At 37.3% G+C, this 11,423-nt stretch overlaps 1 protein-coding gene across 4 annotated transcripts in view; it reads right to left on the bottom strand.

The window, feature by feature from the left end:
* Positions 1-7,641: 7,641 nt before the first annotated feature.
* The window catches only part of MTDH (metadherin), a 48,568-nt gene continuing 44,786 nt past the window's right edge, over positions 7,642-11,423 (bottom strand). For all 4 annotated transcript variants that reach the window (XM_008575210.1, XM_008575211.1, XM_008575209.1 and 1 more), the window contains one exon: positions 7,642-10,846. In XM_008575210.1, coding sequence (XP_008573432.1) covers positions 10,776-10,846 — 71 coding nt within the window. In that variant the 3' untranslated portion in view covers positions 7,642-10,775. The remainder of the gene's footprint in view (positions 10,847-11,423) is intronic.

The raw sequence follows: 11,423 nt of genomic DNA, 5'->3' as shown, positions 1-11,423 counted from the left end.
ACCGGTCTGTATGTGGGATCCGAACCCTCGGCGGGAGCGCCGCCGCGCTTCCCAAGCGGCGCACTATCCAGTGCGCCACCGGGCTGGCCCCTTGTGGTGGTTTCTGATTTCTCCTTAATTAAGGGTTTTAAACCTGCCTTGCTGCTTGCAATGACAGTCACAGATGGCTGGGGATAAGGCATGGGCACTTATTAGCAAAATTGTTTGCTTGGAGTCAAAGATGTCCTCAGTACCTCCTCAACGCCATTGTCTTCTCCCGCTGTTACTTTGACTGTAATGCCCCATCTGTCACTTAGGGTCTTAAGTCTTCCCATTGTTCTGGGTTTGCATTAAAGCCCAGAAGGGATGCCTCGTAATTGAGCTTAGAGTCTCTGCCAGGGTGCGTCTTTGGTCCTTCTCTCTTGCAGCAGCACCCTCAGCTTTATTTCCCTTTGCCTCCTGCCTCAAGGGACATATAGAATGTCCCCCTTATAACAAGTCTGCATGATTTTGTCTTGGTCCCATTCTGTAATTTTTAGAACTTTTCTTTTTCTTTTTTTTTGGCAGCTGGCTAGTAGGGGGATCCAAACCCTTGACCTTGGTGTTACACCACCAGGCTCTAACCAACTGGGCTAAGAGGCCAGCCCCTAGAATACTTTTTATACCCCCAAAATTACACTTATAAATACTTCGAGTTTATGGATTTGCTCATGGGATGCTATCTGTAATTTACTTTAAAATATTTCAGCTTGGAGGATGTGATTATCAATATGTGTGTTAGTTAAGCTCTACTAGGGGAAGCTGGTTATTTTGATTCCTGAAGTGATCAATTAGTTTTATGTCAGATAGGCTCTGCTCCAGAGGAAGCTACTATAAGTACTTTGTTTTCCATATCTCTGGTCAGCACAGGATTAGTTCTTTTGACATTGCTTATAGTGGCTTTTTTTTTTTCTTGCCGTGGAACGTTTTTTATCTTTATTTTTCTGTAGTTGTTTTAGCAACGTTTTTTAAAAATTGCATCTGGATTTTGAGTCATAGATAAAAAGCCTTTCCCTACACCCATGCTACATAGGAATTCGCCCATGTTTTCTTTTAATATTTTTTAGTTTTTTGGGGGGCAGCTGGCTGGTATGGGGATCCGAACCCGTGACCTTGGTGTTCAAGGCTGCGCTCTAACCAACAGAGATACCTGGCCACCCCTTCTTTGAATATTTGAATAGTTTGATTTTTTTACATTTGGATTTCTGATCCACTTGGAATTTATTCTTTAGCATGGGGTGAGCAATCATTTAATTTGTCTATTCATGGGCCAGCACCACACTTAGTTATAGAGGCCTTGCAGTTTGTTACAATAGCTAGTAATGTTAGTTTCTCCCTTAATAGCTCTTCCTTTTCAGTGTTTTCTTAGCTATTCTCGCAATGTTATTTTCCATCAACTTTAGTATCAATTTCTCTAGCTTGTTATCGTTATTTTTAATTTTTAAGATAGCACCTGCTATCTGTCCCAAAGAGCAATAATAAGTTATGCTGCCACTTACAGCGATTGAAAATAGCACTACTTTCTCTGTGTTCCCTCTAGAAATTGGAGTTATGTCTTTTTTTTTTTTTTTAACTCTTGCCAGTCTGTCTGATGGGTATAAAGTGATAGTTTACTATTTGTAAGAATTTTTTAATATGCTTGGTGACCATTGCTTATTCATGGATCACTTATTCCCATCATTTGCTTATTTTTTTCTTGTGTTTTTTCTCTTGTCAATTGTCTTTATGTATTATAAGTATTAGCTTGTGATCCATCAACTGTGTTGCACATTTTTTATAACTCTGACTACTCACTTTGTATATTCTATCTTTTTAATTTTAATTTATTTTTTTTAACATTTACTTGTACATATTTGTGGGGTACAGTGTGTTGTTTCAGTACATGTATGTACTGCACAATGGTATATACTATCTTTTACCATACAGAAATTTTAAGTTTGTATGTAGTTAGCTGAATAAATACAGCCATTGATTTTTTTTTTTTCTTTTTTGTGGCTGGCTGGTATGGGGATCCAATCTCTTGACCTAGCTATTGATTTTTGATAAATAAGCAAAAGCAATTCAATGAAAGAAGAGTAGTTTTTTCAAGAAATGGTGCTGGAGCAATTGGATATCCATAGGAGAAAAAAAGAAAAAAATAGAAAAAGGAAAAGAACCTCAGCCTCAACCTTACACATTATACAAAAATTAACTCAAAATGCATCATAGATTTAAATGAAGAACATAAAACTAAAACTTTTAGAAGAAAACAGAGGAGAAAATCTTTGAGACCTATGGCTAGGTGAAGAGTTCTTAGATATAATACCAAAGACATGATTGATAAAAGAAAAATTCAATAAATTAGACCTTATTAAAATTTAAAACTCTTGCTCTGCAAAAGACTCTGTTAATAAAATGAAAAGATAAGCTATACACTGGGAAAAAATATTTGTGAACTACACATCTGACAAAGGATTTTATCTAGAAAATATAAAGAACTCTCAAAACCCAACAAAAACCAACAACCAATTAGAAAATGGGAAAAAGACATCAGCAGCCATTTCACCAAAGAAGATATATGAACGGCAAATGAGCACATGAATGTTAGCTATTAATGAAATGCAAATCAAAACCATGATGAGATATTACTGTCCATCTATTAGAACATCTTTATAAAAAGGCAATGCCAAATGTTGGTGAGGACGTGGATGAACTGGATCTCTCATATATTGCTGGTGGGGACATAAAATGATAAATAACTCTGGAAAATAATTTGGCAGTTTCTTATAAGCCAAACATATACCTGCCATATGATTTTAAATCACTCCTGGGCATTTGTTCCAGAGAAATAAAAACTTATGTCTACTCAAAAACCTATACATGCTCATAGTAGCTTTACTTGTAATAGCTAAAAACTGGAAACAACTCAAATGTCTTTCACTGAGTAAATGGTTAAACAAACTGTGGTATATCTATACAATGGAATACAACTCAACAATAAAAAGTAATAAATGATTGATACTTGGAAAAACTGGGATGGATTCCAAGTGCATTATGCCGAGTGGAAAAAAAGTTAATTCCCAAAGGTGATATACTATATGACTCCATTCATATAAAATTCTCAAAATGACAAAATTAGAGAGACAAACAACAGATTGGTGGTTGCAAGGGAATAGGGATGATGCAGGGTCAAGGTGGGGAGTGGGTGAGTGAGCCTATAAACAGCACAAGGGAGTTCCCTTGTGGCAATGGACAGGTCTGTCTTGATCATGGTGGTGATTACACGAATGCACATGGGATAAAACTGCGTAGATTGCACATACATGCCTACACAGGTAAAAACTGGTGAAATCTGAACAAAATCTGCAGTTTGGCCTAACATCTATTTCCTGGCTTGGATATTTTACTATAGTTACGTTAAGATAGTACAATTGAGTAAGTTTGGGTGAGGATCTCTCCAGACTATTTTTGCAACTTCCTGTCACTTTATAATTTTTTCAAAATTAAACAATCAAAAAGTTTTTTTTTTTTTTTTTTTGTCTTTTGTCTTTTTTCCGTGTCCGGCAACGGATCGCAACCCTCAGTGTTGCCCCCGTACCGGACCGGGGACCGGCAATGGGATTGCAAGCCTCAGTGTTGCTCCCGCGCCGCGCTCAGCCAGTGAGCAGGAGCCGGTCTGTATGTGGGATCCGACCCCGCGGACGGGAGCGCCGCCGCGCTTCCCAAGCGGCGCACTATCCAGTGCGCCACCGGGCCGGCCCCCATCAAAAAGTTTTTTTTTTTTTTTCCGTGCCCCGCAACGGATCCCCACCCTCAGTGTTGCCCCCGTACCGGACCGGGGACCGGCAATGGGATTGCAAGCCTCAGTGTTGCTCCCGCGCCGCGCTCAGCCAGTGAGCAGGAGCCGGTCTGTATGTGGGATCCGACCCCGCGGACGGGAGCGCCGCCGCGCTTCCCAAGCGGCGCACTATCCAGTGCGCCACCGGGCCGGCCCCAATCAAAAAGTTTTTTAAAAATTTCATACAGTTAAATCTGGCCATCTTTTCTTTATAGCTTCTGGGTTTCCAGTCTTGGTTAGGAATATCTCTCTTATCCCTAGGTTATACATATAGTTTCTTGTATTGTCTTTTAAGATTTTTTTTAACTTTTCAGTCTTTAACTCATCTGGCATTTATTTTCATATATGATAGGGGCACAGCTTTATTTGCTTCCAGATTAGTTGTGCCACTGCCATTTGAGTATATCATCTTTTTACTACTGAACTTTTTACCACTCAAGTTGTATATAAAATTCCCATCTATTTTTGGATTCCCTACCCTGTTCTCCTAACCTATCTATCACTTTTGTTGATAATTTATTAGATTACACTGGTATAACAGACATTAATAAATAAGTATATTTTGAATATCCTTTCCATTTGAAGTTCCCCAAATGGTCAAAATTCATTCTTTCAGTATCCCTTGCTGCTTGATACAGACATGAACATGACCTAGCCTCTGCCAAACATTGGCAGAGAAAGAAGCAAGGAGAATCTAGTTTGGGAAGCACGGTGGCGCGGCTTCCAACTGTTCAGAAGCAGTGGTGGCAGAGCTTTTGACACTCAGTCCTAAGCGTCTTCAGAAGGAGCTGATGAATGAATTGTCTTTGCTAAAGCAGCCTGTGAAATGGCTGGGTGTTATTCCTGATGCTGTAAGGGCCTGAATCTCTGGTCCTTCCAGATTACTTTTCAGCTTGGACTCTTGTTTTCTGCCCTTCCCCAGAACTGCGCACTGCTTTTTCCTTACTTGATCTTTCTCAAAGTATTTGTTTTCATAATCTTTGAGGTACTTTAAAAAATTTCCTGTTGCATTCTAATTGAAACTGCACTCAAAATTTTGGAAATATTGGTATTTTTGTTTTCCAAATAATGATATCGCTTTTCATTTGTTAGATTGTTTTTATTTGGTCTTGTGTCTTGAATTTTATTTCTAGATAATGTTTTCATTGCAATGTAACTGGAATTTTTTTCCATTCTCTTTTCTAGGTGCCTACCCTAGTACAGAAAGTTCTATTATTGGCTGGCCAGTTACCTCGGTTGGTTACAGCATGGTGTGATAACACCAAAGTCAAGTGTTTGGAACCCTGTATTCTATTTTTTTTTTTGTATAGTTGCACCTTCAGTGTATTCTTTTCTTAGTGCTGGTAGGTTTTATTAGGATCTCTTGAGTTTTCTAGGTATACAATCAAGAAAAAAAGACTATTTCTCTTTTCTTTTCCAATATCATACTCAGCATGGTGTGATAACACCAAAGTCAAGTGTTTGGAACCCTGTATTCTATTTTTTTTTTTGGATAGTTGCACCTTCAGTGTATTCTTTTCTTAGTGCTGGTAGGTTTTATTAGGATCTCTTGGGTTTTCTAGGTATACAATCAAGAAAAAAAGACTATTTCTCTTTTCTTTTCCAATATCATACCATCTCCCCACACTTATTGCATCTATTAATATCTCCAAGACAATGTTGACTAAGCAGGTACCCCTGTCTTGCTCTTATTTTGAGATGACTTTTAGTACTTCACCTATTTTAGGTTTTTTAAAAAATCTAAATTGAGAACGGCAATTGAATTTAGTTCAATACCTCTTCAGCGTGTCATATTACTTTTTCTGATTTAATATTGTGATGAAATGATGTTAATAGATTTCCTGACATCAACCCACACTTGGATCCTTGATCAGTGTTTTATTCTTTTGATAAACTATGAGATTTTATTGGCTAATAACAGAAATGCCCCTTTTCCTATTTCGAGTGCCCCACAATCCCACAACAAACCTCGAGTCCTTACCTTGAGTGCCTAAGGGGCACGTGCTGCTCCTCTGAATTCTGGGGGAAAGCACTTGTCTAGAAGTGAGCCTTGCTGTCTATCCTCCTCCTTTCCAGAAAGGCTGCCACCTAGGTTGTGCACTACAAAACTCCAGGAGCACCATTCACGTTCATAGTCATTGTGCCTGTATGTATTTATTGCAGCAGTCTCCCAACAGGTTAGTGGAATGTTTTGAGGAAGGGGCGGCAATGAGGCTGCCATGACACCTCCTCGAAAACAGGCTAGATGTCACCTGGGACCCTTAGTCGCTTCTGGCACTGAAAAGGACCTGTGCCAAGTTAGGCGTTTGAGAACAGCCATTTTCACCCATGCCTTTTCCCCTTTAATCCTGTCACCAAACAACAAATGTCAACCTCACTCCCAATATTCTCCTATAGGTAATGTTCTGCTTCTAAAGCAGAATGGTGATTTCAGAGGTGTTCATTTTATTATGCTTTAAAACTTATTTACATGTTACATATACTCAATTTGAATGCTTTGATACAAATAAAAAAGGAAAGCACATATATACAAATAAGAATACTATTATCATGGGATGACTATGAATCTGCTTAAATTTTGCTTTAATTAACCTACTCACAAACCCTAGTACTGTAACTATTATTACTGAGCAAACATCTTACAACACACCTCATATACATGTCTTGATGCTAGGGTTAGAAATCATTGTCCTGTTCTAGAGCATTTAGGAAGAATAGAACAGTAATGCTTTTTAAATTTTTAAATATTATTTCATATTCCAGGTAATTCCAAAAAATTTGTTATAATCTATACTTGCAGTGTGTGATAACAGACTAAGTTTCCTCTCAGCCCGTCTCTAGAATTTAAAGCAGTCATTGAGTGGCAGAAATTTCTTCCAGAATCTATTGTATAGAAATTGGGACATTATTAGATACTACTCTGAGTAGCATCCAAGAGCCTTCAAAATTTCTGCTCAGCTGGAGAAGCTAAAAATCTGACCTTAAAAATGATGCCTGGGTACAGGAGATACACAGTGTACATCAACTCTGTGACAGAGTCTGCTAGAGGTGACCAATAACCAATTTTCTTACTAGGTAATAAAATCCTGAACTGTTCATTTGGCCCATGGCAACTCAGAGTAAGACTATAATTTCCCATCCTCCTTCTTAGCTAGTGTGACCAAGTGACTAAGTTTGGAATGGAAGTCTATGTGGTGTGGGTAACTTCTAAAAAGTGCCCTAACAGGAGGGAGGATGCCCTCTTCCAGCTGGCTCAAATGCTGATAGGAAGTTTCTGGCTGGAGCAAGCTTTCTTCAACCATGACATGAAAGCCACATGTGGAGAATGGGGAGGAGCAATATAGAAAGAACCTGGATCTCTGACCCTGCAGAGTGCCATATTAGCCGTGGGCTGCCTTCCCAGACTTCTATATGTGAGAGAAACAAACTTCTATCTTGCATAAGCCACTACTGTTTGGGGACAAAGTCAAATTAATACGTACAAACTCATGCGTAATGCCAAATTTTAGTCGAATTTCCTGAACCTAAAAGGTCAAAAGAAGTGATATACTCATATTGCACCTGGCAGCAGTTACATCTACTACTAAGATGACATAAGATGGAAGATGTTTTCCAAAGAGAACACTGTGTAACACAAAAAAGACAATTTTCAAAGGTGATTTACTCCAAATATATATATTTTTTTCCAGTGGTAAAGCCTGCATTTATGGTTTAAGGAAGAAAAAAAAAAATCAAGAATAAAAAGTAATTGCCTTAGACTCGCTTAAGATGCAAAATGACTGGCGAAGTTCCTTCACACAAGAGAGTTTAAACAAAACAAAAATGGTTTGTTTTATTTACAATACTCAATGCATATTACAAATAACATAATTGCATTCCCTAAGTCTTTTGGAAAGTAATTCCAGTTTGTGCAATTAGTTTACAGGAAAATCTTAAGACATCTATCAGACATCTTAAACCTAAGTACTAAATTTTGAAAGATATTTCACACTATATTAAGAGGACTGTTTTAACCAAGAAAAACTAAACTCTGTAATTAAATATTGCCCTCCAGTATCTTTAACCCAAATATAAACCAGATTAGCCTATGAAATAAGACCACTAGATTTGGAAGAATTATTCCGAACTCCCCATCCCAACAAAAATGCATGCACAAAGTAAATGTGGTAAATTACATTAATCACATTTTATTTCAGTACTTTTTTTTGGACTCTCTCAACTATTGTCTGCTCAGTTCGGGGTATAGACAGGCAGGAGGCAGGGTTCCAGTTTGTAGAAACCCTAAACCACTCCTCCCTGCTCTAGAATAGGAAAGGATTTTTACGTACAAAGAGACAGGCCAGGATTAGGGGGACTTCTGAGTGGTTTCTCTAGGAGGCCTCTTGTTAATAGGAACAAGGTTCCTCTCAGGCCTGACAAAGCCTGAAGGGTCGGTTATTTCTCTACTAGCAGATCTGGGAGTTTCTAATCCGTGCCACCATAGGAAAACAGGCACTTTCTCTCTCCCCTTCTTCCTGAATCACCACCTAGATTTTAATGACTTCTGAGTTGATAATGGAAACCAGTTCTTCTGTTCAGATGCCAGAAACTTATTTATGTCACATAAAGATGTTATAGAGCAGATAAAGAGCAAGGAACAATACTTTGTGCAAAAATGTTCACACCTCATGAACATGAAAAAGAATGGGATTCACATGTTCACAGTTTTAAAAATTGGTTTAATTTTATCACTCATGTAGCTGCCTTTTTTTGTGGCTGCCCTTTACGGGGATCTAAACCCTTGACCTTGGTGTTACAAGGCTGTGCTCTAACCAACTGAGCTTTGCCATCTCTTAAAACAAAATCCATGTCCGAGCTCTTGAGTTGGAGAAGAAGGGACAGAGGTGTTTCTATACTGGATCTCCCCCAATTTAGCAATATGTTTCTCCATCTTCACAATACATTTCTGCTCAAAAGATGGTGTCTTTAATACCTGGCATGGGTGGTTAAATGAGGAGATACTAAACTGGAGAAATGAAGTCCAATATTTGACAATCAAAAGAATTCTAAGAAAAGGAAATGGTGAGGTAGAGTTGAGAGAGTTCAATTAAACTGTTGAGCACAGATCTTTTGGCACATTCTAAAACCATAGACTCCCTATCAAATTCTCCTTTGTGATATCTTTACGAAGCGCTGACAATCCTCGGATCCTAAAGGAAACACCTACGTAAAGCCAAAAGAATGAAGCCACTTGAAAAAATCCATCCTGGCTCCTTAGCTATTACTTACCCCCATGTTGAAGCAAATAAAAACAATGCTATCCATTTGCTGAATTTATTTAAACAAATCGATTTAGAAATACCATATAATAGAACAAAACTTCTGACATGTAAACATACTGCCATGTTCCTGAAACAGATGTGAAAACCTGATAAAGGTTAATAATCACTTGTTAGGAAAGCTGTCCATTAATAAGGCCAGTCTTCAGTAAAACTAAAATCATGTTGTTTCTTTAGCTTCCCTAGTCTGACAATGCAATACTATCAAACCACAATCAAATATAATAAAGACAACATTGGGTGGATAGATCAGTACCATTGGTTACAGCTGTTAAACAGTTCCATTCTTGGCTCCACATAAAAACAATTAAGCCAATCACATCAAATAAATCATGGCTTTTTTTTTTATCACAATTCACTACGTGATGTTAATTATGGTCCTTGTCAAACACGTTTGGTAAAGGCTATTTACAGTGTACATGGCTGAGCATGCACTATTTATAGTTACAAAGATACCTGCCAGTTTATTACAATAGAATTACACAGTGCCTGAAAATGATAAAACATCTCACACATCATTTAAATCAATACAGTTTCAAGCAGGAAACGTTCCTTATTTGACCACAATTGCAATAATTACATGAAAATTCTTATAAAAACATGAATCCCCTTCAAGAAATTGATGCATATTCTACGCACTACAGGTTAAGGCAGTAAAAAAATGTATTCCTGATAACTGGAGGTCTTGACAATGTCAATTAAAGCTGTCTGACTCTAGTTTTTCATTCTCCATCATATACTTAGTTTGTGAATGATTTTATTCTTAAAGTCGAAAAAGTGTTAGTAACTAAGAAGAGGTGACACTGGATAAAAGTGATTGCTAGGGAAAAGAAAAATTTAAGTTGGATTTTGCCTGAAAGTGTTCAAATCATAACCAAGAGCATTATTTTGTGAGTCTGAACCTTAAATGTATAAAACAAATACATATAGTTTACCTTTCTTACTTTAAAATATACTGTACTTTGAACAATTCAAGTAATGTAAGACTATCAAAAATAACTTCATAAGCCATACAACTGTCAACTGCATTTTCAATGTTTTAATTAAGAACTTTAAAAAAACTGTAAACTAAACCATGACAGTTTAGTTAAATGATAAATGACTTATGTGCACTTATGATTCCTTTAATACAAATTGCTACCAACAAATATGTAAAGTTATGGCAGATTATGCATTTGATCAAAGCACTTTGATTTAAGCATAAAACAGATTCAAATGGTACAAGTTCCGTGCATAAGATCCAAGGAGTTGCCCACTAATTTGTAGGCAACCCTCTGTTTAATCAGAATCCTTTATTCCTCAGCTGCAGATGAGATAGGGCACAATCTGTTGTAAACAGGGCACTGTTGAAAAACCAGGATAATATTCTTAAATTAAGATCATTCTCATTCAATTAAAAAGACTTTCCCAAGTGTCTTCTAGCACTGTAGTATGTTCTGCTGACCTCTTAAATTCATAAATTAACTCTCCTTTGATTCCATTTTTATGGTGGTTGTGTTCACAGTTTTAAAAATTGGTTTAATTTTATATAAAACTCTGTACATGTTCACAAATTATTGCATAAACAGCATAATCTTCAAGACAGTGTTTGCAAACACATGTCCAATTCAGGAAAAAAAAATTCACGTTTCCCGTCTGGCTTTTTTCTTCTTTTTTATTTGTTTGGGAGATTCCCAGCTAGTTTCAGACTTGGCTAAAAATGAAAGGGGAGTAGGAGGGAAGAAAAAAGAGAAAAAAAGAAAAAAATTAGGAGGATAGTAAATACTATTATGTCTCAATAATATAAAAGCAGTAACTATGAAAAAATGCTTTAAAATCCTCAAATTTTATGTTTAGGTTTTCAAGTCCTAGTTATATACTTTAAAGTTATTCTTTGCTTCCCTCCTTTCCTTTCAAACCTAATGTATTATTAGGTTTAACCTTATGGAACTGCTGATATTCAATCAGTTTTGACCTAGAAAAACTGCCACTTAATATATGGTGCAACCTAATAACCAAGGGAAAATTGGGTAAAATGACACTAAAGGTAGCTGAAGGAAAAAAAGGAGAAAAAAAAAGGCATAGAACAATTTGCAGCCCCAAAGACATGTGCAAAGAAAATGGAAAAGGGGCCAGAGAGACAAGCAGGCAGGTACCAAGTCCTCATCTTTGTCTTAACCACCTACTCTCTCCTTCGGTTATTTTAGCAAGGTGGCCATCACAACTGAAGTCCACAAGATTCTAAGGAATCTAGCCTTTGCAAAGGAAGGAAAGCTGGTCTATTAATCTGT

This window comes from Galeopterus variegatus, unplaced genomic scaffold, assembly GCF_000696425.1.
Source record: "Galeopterus variegatus unplaced genomic scaffold, G_variegatus-3.0.2 Scaffold1156, whole genome shotgun sequence".
Lineage (NCBI taxonomy): Eukaryota > Metazoa > Chordata > Mammalia > Dermoptera > Cynocephalidae > Galeopterus > Galeopterus variegatus.
Note: the sequence above shows the minus strand (reverse complement) of the source record. Positions and strands in the feature narration are given on the sequence as shown.